General features: G+C 38.5%; 1 protein-coding gene across 3 annotated transcripts in view; it reads left to right on the top strand.

Moving 5' to 3' along the window:
* The window catches only part of CHN2 (chimerin 2), a 318,403-nt gene that overhangs the window by 291,932 nt on the left and 12,510 nt on the right, over positions 1-13,961 (top strand). For all 3 annotated transcript variants that reach the window (XM_050783197.1, XM_050783196.1, XM_050783198.1), the window contains 2 exons: positions 6,652-6,736; positions 11,422-11,595. In XM_050783197.1, the coding sequence (XP_050639154.1) occupies positions 6,652-6,736; positions 11,422-11,595 (259 nt within the window). The remainder of the gene's footprint in view (positions 1-6,651; positions 6,737-11,421; positions 11,596-13,961) is intronic.

Here is a 13,961-nt window from a genome sequence, read left to right on the forward strand (position 1 = left end):
CCTAGTATAATAGTCTTGGACAGACATTCTTCCTGTCTGGAGTATTTTCTTCCTGTCTAGAATATTTTAGTTACTGCCCTAAAGTTTTCAAAATGTTCTTTCTCTAAAAAGATATTCTTGCAAATCAGTAAACTTCAGAAAATGGAAAAAGCTGACCAGTGAATTTTAAGATATGGTGTATTTCAATGAAAGAGTAGACATAATAAGTAGAAGCCAAATAAAATGGGCTCAGAGCATGCCCTCAGCATTTACATGTAGCCTTCTGTCTAGAGATTGTCCTTGGGGATCCAAAAGAAAATTGAACAATATATCGGTCATGAAAATAAACAATGGCCCATCACCAAAAAGAAAAGTAGGCAATGGGCCTAAAATAATGTTTAACTTTACATCCCCACTCTATTTTCATTTTGTTTCATTTCTTTGGGACTGTGTGGGGACACTGGGCGTTACCTGCTATTTGAAACGTCTATGCATTTATTTGGCTGGACAAATGAGATCAAAGGCAATAGGGATACTTGTTGGGAAAGGATGTTGGTAAATATGGACAGTGATAATAAGCATTAAAAATGCAATCCTGATGTGCTCAATTATTTTTAAATACATGGGCAAAGAAGTGAAATTTTAGAAAAATCTGTGATTAGCCTATCCTGTTTTTCCTGAAACAATAGGCCAGTTTATATTTTGTCAGTATGCATTGTGTCCATGTGCAGCACACATGTAGCTACTCAGGTAATTTCTAAATCTGCATTTTCATTTTTACCCCAAGATATAGGGATAGTTAACAGGTGGTTATTTCATCCACTCAAAATGTTTCAGAGAACAACGTGATGTCATTCTTTTTTTTTTTTTTTTAACACCATTTGCCAGAAAAGAATGCCTTTCAAAACCTAAGCCCATCTTCATTGGCCTTTGGTTATGCTGTTTCCTCTTTTATAAATGTCTTCCTCAAGTCATCTGCTCCCCAGTCAACGCCATCACTGCCCCACCTGCTCAGTCTTTCCCAGGCTTGTGAATTCCTATCCATCCTTCAAAGCCCAGTTCAATATCCCCTTCCCCAGACTTCTAGGAAGAATGTATTATTCTCTTCATTATACTACCATAGTATCTCCTACATGTTCTGCTGTATCACCTGACGCATAATTGCCTGTTTATTCTTGTAGATAATGAGATCCTTGAGTGCAGGCAGTTCTTATTCCTCTGATCTATTTCAACTTTGTATATCCAAGGACTAGTAAAGGGCCAAGTCCAAAGCAGGCAATCAGCATGTAAATATCAAACAAATGAGTGAATAATGAGTTGCTGGAAAGGTGGAAATAAGATGAAAATAGGATATAATTCATCCGTCTGACATCCTTCCCCCATTAATTTGTAATGCCACTTCTGAGATATACCAAGTATCCATATATGTGTGATTTGGTTTCTTGTCTTTTCAATGTATGCTACTGGTACCAAATGTACCGTTCCAAACATACTGGCCTTTGACTGTCTATTTGAAATGTTATTGTATTATATTCAGAATCTGGTATGTATGATATAATTTTTTATATATGTTGAAGCTTAATTTGTGGTCAATTGGTATGAATATTCCTAGTGGTTTTGAAAAGTGTGTGTGTTCTTTGAATTGCTGGATATGAGATCCCTTTTGTATTCATAGAGCAACTTTAGCTATTTGATCTACTAGTTTCTGTGAAAGATGTCAAAATCATTATGATGGTGGATTTGCCAATTTCTCTTTGTAAGTCTTTCAATTTTGCTTTATATTTTTAAGACCGTATTGTCATACAAAAGCTCAAAATTATATCCTTCTGGTAAAAATAAATCTCTATTGTCTCTATCACTAATAATGCAAATATATATATTTGCTCTATTTTGGGTTTCTATTGGCTAGTTTGCTGGGTATGTCTGTCTTTCTTGCATTTATCTCATGTTATGTTTGTGTTTCTTGAAAGGATTTTTAAAATGTTATCTAAAAATCTTTTTTTGTGATGAATTAGAGTCACTTATTCTGATTAGAGTTGTATTAGGATTTTTTTTTATAATCACTGTGCTTTTCTATTGCATCTTTTTTCTCCTTCCCTGCTTTTTATTGGTCTAAATTAAACCTATATTTCTTTTTCTTTTATGTATTTGTGTGTGTGAGAGAGAGACAATCTCAGTCTGTTGTCCAGGTTGGAGTATAGTGGCGCCATCATAGCTCATTTTAACCCCGGACACCTGGGCTCAAGCTATCCTCCCATGTCAGTCTCCTGAGTAGCTAGGACTACAGGCATGTGCTACTATGCCCAGCTAAATTTCAAACTCTTTTTAGAGATGGGGTCTCGCTGTGTTGCCCAGGCTGGTCTCTACCTGGCCTCAAGTGATCCTTCTACCTTGATCTCCCAAAGCACTGGGATTACAGGTATGAGCTACCACACCCAGCCATATATTACTTTTTCATTAATGGATTTCATCCCACCGTTTTTTAAATTATCAAAAATTTAATACATGCATAATTGACTTAAAATATTCTTCAGTTAATTAGTAGCTCTTCTTACATTTCCCACATTATGAGAACTTTAGACTTCTTCATCCCCTTCAAACTTCCATGTCATTTTTTTACCCTGTGTTTAAGTTCCCTAAAATTAGTCATCTTGTTATTGTTGTATGCAAATAGGGCATGATTAGATTGACCCACATGTACCAGTTTTCTTGCTCACTGCTGCTTCTGGAAATCCTTCCTCCTAGATTCAATTTGCTTCTCACTGAAGTATATCCTTTAGTATTTCTTCAAGTGAGGATCTGTGATTGGAAACTCTTGACGTTTGTCTTAAAATATCTTTACTTCACACTTGCTCTTAGATGATAATTAGCTGGGTATAAAAGTTAGGTTGGCAATACTTTTGTCTGAGCACTTTGATGAAATTATTCAATAATCTATTCATCTCTTCCTGCTGAAGAAAAGTCTATTTTTACCTATTTCTGTCCTTTCAAAGATAACCTGTTTTAGTTTTTGTTGTTGTTGTTGTTTTTTAGGATTTTGCTTTGTCTTTTGGTGTTCTGCAATTTCAGTATAATCGGCGTAGATATAGATTATTTTTATTTATCTGGTTTGAGTCTCGTTTAGTGTTTTTTTAATCTGAAGATTTTGTGTCTCACTACAAATTCTGGAAAGATCTCAACTGTTCTTCTCCTTAAATATATATTGCTTCCACCGATACCCTAAACTCCATCATTTCTCAACTTCTGAAGATCATGACTGGTTTGCTTATCTTTTCTCTCTTCTGCATTTCCAGTCTCTCACCTATTGTATCAATTTCATCAACAAGTCAACTTGCCCCGATGTTTCCCATCTTTTAAAAAAGTCCTCCCTTGACTCCACGTCTCCCCTGAGCTATCCTATATCTCTGCTGAATATCATAGCCAGCCTTCCTAATAGAGGAGGTGCCCACATATTTCTCTACTTCCTTACCTTCTTCAGTTCAGTTGAGTCTTCTACCCTCAGCCATCCAGATTGCTCTTGCTAAGGTTGCTAATGACTTCCATGTATCTGAGTGAATATTTAAAAGTACTTATTTCATTGAACCTCTTAGCAGCATTCAACACAATTGACCATTCATTCCCTAAAACATTCTCCACCTCTTGGCTTCTGGAACACTTTGTTGGTTTTCTCTAAATGTTTGAACGCTGAGTGCTTGGGGATGAGCTCTCTTTTGTTTTCTGCTCCCTACCCTTAATATAGTCATGTGCTACATAACAATATTTAGGTCAATAGTGAACCACATATATCATGGTGAACCCATAAGATTATAATGGAGCTTCCCTATATAAGTGTACCATTTTTTATCCTTTATACTATATTTTTACTGTACCTTTTCTATGTTCAGATATGTTCAAATACATAAATCCTTACTGTTATGTAATAGTTGCCTACAGTATTTAGTAAAGTGACATGCTGTAGAGGTCTGTAGCCTAGGAGCGATAGGCCATACCATATAGCTTAGATGTGTAGTAGGCTCTACCATCTAGGTTGTGCAAGTACACCCTATGATGATCCCCCCCGCAGTGATGAAACCACCCAAGGATGCTTTTCTTAGAATGTATCTCCATCATTAAGTGATGCAAGACTATACTTTTTATTCATTCACACAATTTTAAATATCATCTATTCATCAGAGATGGTGAAATGTATACCCCTGGTCTTCACTCCTCCTCTGAGCTCTCAAATTATGAGTTCCCGCTTGACACTAACACTTGGATATCATAGCAGCATTTAACCCTAACTCATCTAAAATGGAATTGTTCACTTTCTCCCCAGAAGAGTGTCTTTCCCATCTCAGCAAATGGTATCATCATTTACCTAGTTCCTAAGCTAGAATCTCAGAGTCATTCTTGACTCCTCTCTTCCTCAAAGGCCCACACTTACTCTATTATCAGGTCCTGTAAATTCTGTCTTCAAAATATATCTCAAATTCATCCACTTTCCATCTCCACTGCCAGCATGCAGGTGTTAGACTCTATCATTGTTCAACTAGACTACAACATAGTTTTCATATCTATTCCACTATTAACACCCTCCCATTCATTTTCAACACAGTTGTCAGAATAATCTTTTTTAAAAATTATGTGAAGTCCTCCAAGAACTTCCTACTGTACCTAGATTAAAACCAAATCCACACTCATGAATAAAGCCTTTAAGGCCCTGTGTAACTTTTCCTATCCTACCTTCAACTTCATCCCAATTCCTCTCCCCCCAACTTTTGGTGTTCTGGCCACCCTGGCCATCTGGTTCCTTCACCACACCAAGTTCTTTCGCTCCTGCAAGACTTCCATATATTCCTTCTGCTGGGAATGATCTCTGTCCTTTTCTCTTTCCCTATGGAAGAGAACTGGCTCTTCTTTTCCATCCGGTCACCTTCCAAAAAAGGCTTTCCTGACCATTCTGGATAAGGTTGGGCCCCGCTTGGTCTCTCTAGTAGCGGCCTCATCTTTTTATTCTTCTGTAGCCATTTTTATACTTTTTTTTCTGGAGTTGCATTTTACATATTATTTTATTATATTTAATTGATCTTCACAGCAGATTAACAATTGACTTTGCTGCCATAATTAAAAGCATTTCTAGTAAAATATTAAGAAATGTATGATTGCTGGATTTAGAAAATGTCCAACTTTAGATAGGATACTTTACTGAGGAACTCTTTTAGTACTGAGTTCAATCTCTGTAGGCCTCTAAGTGAATTACGACATTTGGCCCTGTGAGTCCTTCTGGGATGAATTATCTGCATTCCTGTTAAAAATGCTTTGTCATTTCTTAGGGTCATTCCCTAGAAAAATGTTGAGAAATTTTTGGCATCATTTTCAAAGCAGGAACTATATAATAGGCAGTTTGCATGTGATAAACTGAAATACCAGAAAGACTACTATAACTTCGCTTTATTACAGAGTCGTAAGTTGCTCTTTTTAATTTATTAACTAGCTTATCTTCTTTCTCTGCTTTTACTCATCTGTTTCCTTAGAAGAGATCCAGATCCATTTTGTTTGCCTCTTTATATACACCCAATTACTAACATGTATGAATAAAGAACTCAAACAGAGACTCTTTTTTTCTTAAGTAGAACTCGGATGAACACCTTTCTAAATTGTGACCATACTCGTCATCCTGCTTTTATGTTAAATAAAAGCAGTTTGTAAAACAGAAACATTGTCTACATTTCTTTTATTTATTAATAGAGGTTTATGACTTGGAAAGGCCTTCTATAATGTTTTATAATATTTTAACTTTGTGAAAATTCAGGACATTTTCGTGCACATTTGTATGCCCCCAATAGACTGCCTGTGGTCGTTTTAGATTGACCATGGCCACATTTGCTTCTTAAAGCTCTTTCATGCAAGTATTTTTGCTTTGTTTTGTTTTTATTTTAAATCATAATTTAATACAGGAGGACCTATGCCTCAATAATCAGAGATAAGACCATCCTTACTTTGTGATATTCAGAATATTTAACAACTGGCTGGGGGCATCAATCAATGAGACCAGCACTTTGGTCAAGCAGGAAAGATTTTCAGCTTACTTACCTGAAGGCCACACTAAGTCCTACTGAATATGGACACTTATCTCTGGGGAAAGCAATTCCATAGGCCCTATTGGCTGCCTGCATGTTTAGCCAACCCCTTTACTTTTTAAAAGGCCTTTTTTTGGAAGTAGCTCAAAGACTTGGAACCTTTTAATTATCCCATAATCATGTCTTATTTATACCTGCCTGGATACTGTAGAGATGGGAAAACTTCAGTCTAAAGGACACAGTAATTGAGTTTTGCCTTCCAGAACTTGCTGAGCTAAATGCAGGTTATAGCGACCAGCTTGGGCTATCTTGGGTTTGTCTACACAGTGCCTTGTTGTGGATGGTCAGAGTCTTACTCCTTAGCTGATGGCATGGCCTGTAAACTGTTTCTCCACGCTCCTTTCTGACTCTGTCCTGGAGCATGGTGTATTGATGAAGGATTTTCGAAGATCAAAGCACATCTCTGTTTTCTCAGGATCTGTTTGCAACTGCCTTACTGGAAGGAGAAGCCCAGTGGGGGATCGCTCCTGCTGATCTTCATTGACATATCTGAGGCTACCTGCCTTTAAATGACTCTGAATTTTCTGACATTTTGCTTCTTTTTGGATCACAGGTCCACACGTTCCGAGGCCCACATTGGTGTGAATATTGTGCCAATTTCATGTGGGGGCTCATCGCCCAAGGGGTCCGGTGCTCAGGTAGACACAGAACTTCCTTCTTTTCCAATGATATGAAATGCCACTGTGCTGAGCTGGAGGATGTCTCTGGAGTGCTGGGAAATGTGCTCAGATTAGCTCAAAAGTCTAGCTTTCTGCGGGCTTCAAGGCCTGTCTGTGCTTAATGGGGAAACTATTTCAAGTGTTTGCAGGAATGAAAAAGAGTATCTCATGTTTATGCAAGGGAAGAAAAACAGTACATTTCCTTAAACACCTATCTGCCTCTTACAATAGGCAGTAGTCCGTAAAAGAAAAAAAAAATCAATTCCGATAGAACTGCATAGCTAGAAAAGCCATACTTTTTCCTACCCCATCTTACTACAAAAGGTAAGACATAAAAATAGTAATAGAGGTGGTTAATATTTACCATATACCAGGCACCAGTTAATCTCTATTTATCATGTCATTAGCCTCACCAACAGACCTTGGGAGAGATGCAATTATCCTTCATTTAAAAAAAAAAAAAAGAATACACAGGGGCTTATTTGCCCTTGGCTGCGCAGTAAGGAATAGAATATTGATTCAGTGGGAGCCGGATTCCAGAAGTCATGCTCAGTGTCTCTTTGTCATCAGATTATCAGTGAAACCATGCACCTTGATTTGATATCACATATTTTCAAAGTAGTTGGAAAGCCTGGGTAATTTTCCACCTGGAACTGGAGGTATACACCTATTGCTAACAGCACACATCTTATTAAGGTACATCTAAAGCAATGATAAAGAGTTGCCAAATTAATGCGTAACTGGGTTTCCTAATTCATGTTGCCATGGTTTTTCTGGCAAACACCTGTGGCTGGGAGCAAGACCAACCTCCTCTGATATTGATCAGGTTTCTACCAACACCATGACTGACTTCTTCCTTGCTAGGATATGATTTTTAAAAATCTTAGCAGCATTTAGAATACAATAAGGTAATGACACTAATTAAGGTGATCTTTCCCATTTTGGCTCACAGCATGCTATAACCCTAAGTCCTCCTCTCTGCCTGGAAGGGGCTTCTAGCTTCTATTATGTAAATATACCAATCACCGGTGTTGATACCTGGATGGTTCAAGTAGTTCTACCTCCCCCATTGCAGGTCTACGTTTAAGGGGGTGGTCAACATAGCTCAGAAGCAGCTTCTCCATAAATATTCAGAAACCCTGATTGACACCAAAGACTGACTTGCCAGGAGTCACAACATATCTCCCAGCTCAGCCACTGAGCAAAGGGATGGAATATCTGAATTACTCAGTGGTCATTAATTTGGCCTGTCCATATTGAACCTACCAAAAATATCCCTAATTGCTGGTATTATCCAATTTCAGCAAGAAATTGGTCCAAAGTCAATATTATGAGAACAAAACTCTGGGCTTCATATTAGCTGTGAACAGCAACTTTTCAACTTTCTCTGTGATAAAAGGGTTTTTGTGGGGTTTTTTCTGGTCTTGTTTTTTAAAATAAGACATTTTCTGAGGCCATATTGTTAGTATTCTCCAATGGCTACTCTTTGGCCTTATATTTCCTCTTAGCAGCAGGGAGACTGAAAACTAATCATGAAAGCTTAGGAAGAACCATCATTGCCTCTCAGCTTTCCATATATTACATCTTTTAGAGTATTTTTAGAATGCACTGGACTTTATTTGTAGCATATGGAGTTCTACTGCTTTGTAAAAAAATGGACTATTTTTACATTTGTTATAGAACATCTTAATAAAACATCAGTATTAAACTCTACATAAACACATTGTTGCTTTAGGTCTTAAATGAAAATGGATGATTCCTATTATATGTGGTACCCAGGGTGGCAATTCCAAAAGGTAGAAAGTTGAATGGTATTTACAGGTGATAGGTGGATGGGGAGTTATATTGTTAAATGGGTATAGAGTTTCAGCTTTGGAAGATGAAAAAAGTTGTGGAAACCTACAGAGAACCCAAAGAAATTTACAAGAAAAAAACAACCCCATCAAAAAGTGGGCAAAGAATATGAACAGACACTTCTCAAAAGAAGACATTTATGCAGCCAACAGACACATGAAAAAATGCTCATCATCACTCGCCATCAGAGAAATGCAAATCAAAACCACAATGAGATACCTTCTCACACCAGTTAGAATGGCTATCATTAAAAAGTCAGGAAACAACAGGTACTGGAGAGGATGTGGAGAAATAGGAACACTTTTACACTGTTGGTGGGACTGTAAACTAGTTCAACTATTGTGGAAGACAGTGTGGCGATTCCTCAAGGATCTAGAACTAGAAATACCATTTGACCCAGCCATCCCATTACTGGGTATATACTCAAAGGATTATAAATCATGCTGTTATAAAGACACATGCATACATATGTTTATTGTGGCACTATTCACAATAGTAAAGACATGGAACCAACCCAAATGTCCATCAATGACAGACTGGATTAAGAAAATGTGGCACATATATACCATGAAACACTATGCAGCCATAAAAAAGGATGACTTCGTATCCTTTGTAGGGACATAGATGCAGCTGGAAACCATCATTCTCAGCAAACTATAGCAAGAACAGAAAACCAAACACTGCATGTTCTCACTCATAGGTGGGAATTGAACAATGAGATCACTTGAACACAGGAAGGGGAACATCACACACCGGGGCCTGTTGTGGGGTGGTGGGGAGAGGGGAGGGATAGCATTAGCAGATATACCTAATGTAAATGACGAGTTAATGGGTGCAGCACACCAACATGGTGCATGTATACATATGTAACAAACCTGCACGCTGTGCACATGTACCCTAGAACTTAAAGTATAATAATAAAAAAAAAGAAAAAATTTCTGGAGATGGCCAGTGGTAGTGCTTGCATAACAGCATGAATGTACTTAATGCCACCAAATCATACACTTAAAAATGGTTAAAATGATAAATTTATCAGAATTAAAAAAAAATTAAAAGTTTGTAAGACATACTAAGAATTCCTAATGAAATCACTGAAGAATAGCTGGGCAGATATACTTACATTTTTTATCACCATATTTGCTATTGATTTTATTTGACCTAACACATATATAGTACTTAACCATATTTCAGACACTATGCTAAACACTTTATTAACTTTTATTTGAGCCTCATGGCTAATGCCAGGGGGTAGGTGCTATTATGATCTTCTATAAAAGAGGATTCAACAAGAAACCCGGCCAAATCTGTTTAGCGCAGTTAGCCAAAATTTACATTCACTAGATAGAGGTATCAAAATATTATTGAAGTCACTTGAGCTTTGTTGAATTTCTCATGTTGATAAAGATGAATTCGAACTTTTTTTTTTTTTTTACTTTGGAAGGAGGGTAGATAGAGAACTCAAGCCAATAAAAATTACATGAAAATCACTTAGAAATTACCACTGATTTTACAAAAGTTTAGATCCTCTCAAGTTCTTAGTGTGCTTAAGTGCTATTTTATAAAGCAGATGACTACAATATTCCTTATCGTGTGTGCACATGTGTTATTCTTTGTGCCTAGGAAAACAGTATTAAAAGACAGTTTGAGTAGACAGCACATCAACTTTGAAAAACTTCAGCATTGAATGTAGACTGTGCTTTTTTATTTTTTATTTTTGGAGATGGAGTCTCCCTCTGTCGCCAGACTGGAGTGCAGTGGCATGCAATCTCAGCTTACTGCAACCTCTGCCTCCTGGGTTCAAGTGATTCTCCTGCTTCAGCCTCCTGAGTAGCTGGGATTACAGGGGTCCACCACCATGCCCAGTTAATTTTTGTATTTTTAGTAGAGACAGGGTTTCACCATGTTGGCTGGTCTCAAACTCCTTGCCTCAGGCAATCTGCCCACCTGCCTCGGCCTCCCAAAGTGCTGGGATTACAGGCATGAGCCACCGTGCCCGGCCAACTGTGCCTTTTTATCGTCAGAGAAATTCCATCAGTGGATATCAGCTGCTAACAGGCTTTTCATGTGTTCATTGAACTTTAAAAGCACCTTTTTCAGCTTTGGGGTTTCATATGAACTTTATAAATAATCATCACATTACATTACACGGCATTGGTATAAACTCTCAAGTACTCCTACTGGTGTATATAGTTAGGCATTATTTCCACTCACAGGTGTCAAAATAAGGCACCTAGAAAGGAAAGCGGCCTACCCAAACTGCCCAAGGAGAAAGGGATTGGAAACGATGGGGCAACCTTCCAGGAAAGGGGAGGAGGATACCAATGGTTATGGACTCCTCAAAGCAAAGATTAGAGAGTCCTGCGGAAAGAGTAACTCTGCCTCCCACACAAGCAGCATCAAGAGCTTAAAGGAAACAGCCTGGAACAAACCCTAGGTGCCCTTTATAAGCCAGGACTGTCTGGGAATCCAAACCCAAAATCCTACTTGTGGACCCAAAGGGTTCCAGCCTGAAACAGGAAAATATATACCAAAAAACCTGATCAATTACCTAAGCTGTCTCATATGTTCTGTTCTCAAGGTCCAACAACAGAGAAGGCTTAGTGAGAAAAATGGAATCATATACGGGTTTAGTGATTAGAGATGATACTCGTATTTATCCTGTAGACAGTATCACCTAGAAATGAGATAGATGTTCCAGAGAAATATGTCAAACCCTTGGGTGGTGATATTTTTATTTTTGGCAACATATAATTTGGGTTATGCTTTGACAAAAGGGCTGGGCTAAGCTAATGTGGCTTCTTTGTTTACAGACTGTGGATTGAACGTACACAAACAGTGTTCCAAGCACGTTCCCAATGACTGCCAACCTGATCTCAAGAGGATCAAGAAAGTATACTGTTGTGACCTCACAACACTTGTGAAGGCTCACAACACTCAGAGACCCATGGTGGTGGACATTTGCATTCGGGAAATTGAAGCAAGAGGTTTGGAAAATACTTCCTATTATAGTAGCATAGTGATTTTATTTTTATTGTTTGTTTTTACTGTTGTCAAGGAAACAGAATTGCTCTACTACTCTTGGGAAAATGACCTAGGCATGTGTGCGTGCACACACACTCATTCTCTCTCACAGATAGACTCAATCCAACCAGCTCTATCAATTTCCATTCTATATATAAGCCATGCATATATGCATTCAAAAAATGTTTACTGAACATTTATTACATGCTGGGCATTGAGGTAATAAAGGTCACCATTCTCACCGTCAAGAAATTCATACTTCAGCTGTGTGCAGTGGCTCACGCCTGTAATCCCAGCAGAAGCTGAGGCCAGACAATCACTTGGGCCCAGGAGTTCAAGACGAGCATGGGCAACATAGTGAGACCCCGTATCTACAAGTTTTTTTTTTTAATTAGCCAGGTGTGGTGGTACACACCTGTAGTTCAGCTACTCGGGAGGCTGAGGCATGGAAGAAATTCATACTTTAGAGTGGGCAATCAGGAGCAAATAAACAAATATCGTGGATGGCTGTGTTCAAGGTACCACAGAGTCACAAAGGAAAATGTTTTAATCCTATTTAAGGACAATGGGAAAAGGTTATGGCAGAGGTGAGGCTTGAATTGGATCTTTGAAAAAAAAGGTGCTTCGGCCCGGCGCGGTGGCTCAAGCCTGTAATCCCAGCACTTTGGGAGGCCGAGACGGGCGGATCACGAGGTCAGGAGATCGAGACCATCCTGGCTAACACGGTGAAACCCCGTCTCTACTAAAAAATACAAAAAACTAGCCGGGCGTGGTGGCGGCGCCTGTAGTCCCAGCTACTCCGGAGGCTGAGGCAGGAGAATGGCATAAACCCGGGAGGCGGAGCTTGCAGTGAGCTGAGATCCAGCCACTGCACTCCAGCCTGGGCGACAGAGCGAGACTCTGTCTCAAAAAAAAAAAAAAAAAAAAAAAGAAAAAGAAAAAAAAGGTGCTTCTATTAAATAAGAAATTGTTGAGCAACACATACATCTCCTACCATATAAAAATGTGCTCCTAATATTCATGGTTTATTTCAAAGAGGAGAGTTCAAAGATTTAAAAGATCTGTTCAATGAAAAATAAACAAGGAAGATAGAAACATTTCAAAAGAATGTTCTATTTATTTATTTATTTTTTATTATACTTTAAGTTCTAGGGTACATATGTAACAAACCTGCACGTTGTGCACAAAAAATGTTCTTTATGTTGTACATGAATCACTTTTCCTTTATTTGTGCTTTCTTTGGCCACTGTTCAGTATCAGAATGTTCACTGATGTTGCTGGATGTAATTTGGGTGATTTGGCCATGTATAGAGACTTTTTGTAAGGTTTAAACCACTTTTGCCATGTATCATATTCTGTTATACTTGGTATCCATTATTGTGTCCTAACTGGCTTAATATATTTTATACATATATATTCATTGGTTAACTACCCCATTTTTTCCAAAGCACAACTAAAGAGGATATCATAGCTTATTATCCCAACCCTTTTAGAGAGAGGAATTTATTCCCTTTTCTGTGGAGGGGGAAAACCGTAGCTATCCTGTTCCTTGAGAACTTGCTAATTTAATCCCAGAGTGTAGAAATGCCTTCTATCTTTTCACCACTGTGGCTGACAGAGCTTAATGAGTGCTTTGGGATCTGGTGAACATATTAATCCAGTGGCTAAACTGGGTAAGAGGAAAGGAGGGATTCCCTGCCTCTGGATGAGTGGTTGGGACAAGTGGCCCTGGGCCCTGCAGTTTGAGGTCAGATTATCAGCCTCTCCAGAGCCTGCAATCAGGGCTTTTCTGAAGAAGCTGGGGTCCTCCCATTGTGATCCTTAGCAGAGACAACTGATAATTCAGGCAACATTACTGACATGTCTAACATTTAAGAATAGGGGGCACTGCACTGATTTTGCCTAGTACAAGAGTGAGATAGAGTAGCACAAATTAGGAATTGATGCCCAAAGAGTCACAGCACAGGGATTAGAGCCCCAGGTATTAGGGGCCTAAGCATGCAAGCAGAACCAGAGAATGGGCTGGGAGAAATTTGTGTGACACTCACATACCCAGCCAACATTTTTCCCTGTCTTCCATTCGTAAAAAATTCCTGATTGTTTTCCAAATGTTCTTTTATGTTCATTTGTCTCTCCATGATGTGGTAGAGTGAAAAGATCAAGGACTTGAAGTTAAATTCTCAGCCCTGTCTCTTACTGGCTGTAGCACGACCTTGGGCAAGTTACTTACTGTATTTGCATATCTGTTTCTTCATCTATAATATGAATGGAATCAACTATACCTCATAAGGTGGTTGGCGAGGATTAAAGTGACTTGATACATAAATGG

Source organism: Macaca thibetana, chromosome 3 (assembly GCF_024542745.1).
Source record: "Macaca thibetana thibetana isolate TM-01 chromosome 3, ASM2454274v1, whole genome shotgun sequence".
Taxonomy (NCBI): domain Eukaryota; kingdom Metazoa; phylum Chordata; class Mammalia; order Primates; family Cercopithecidae; genus Macaca; species Macaca thibetana.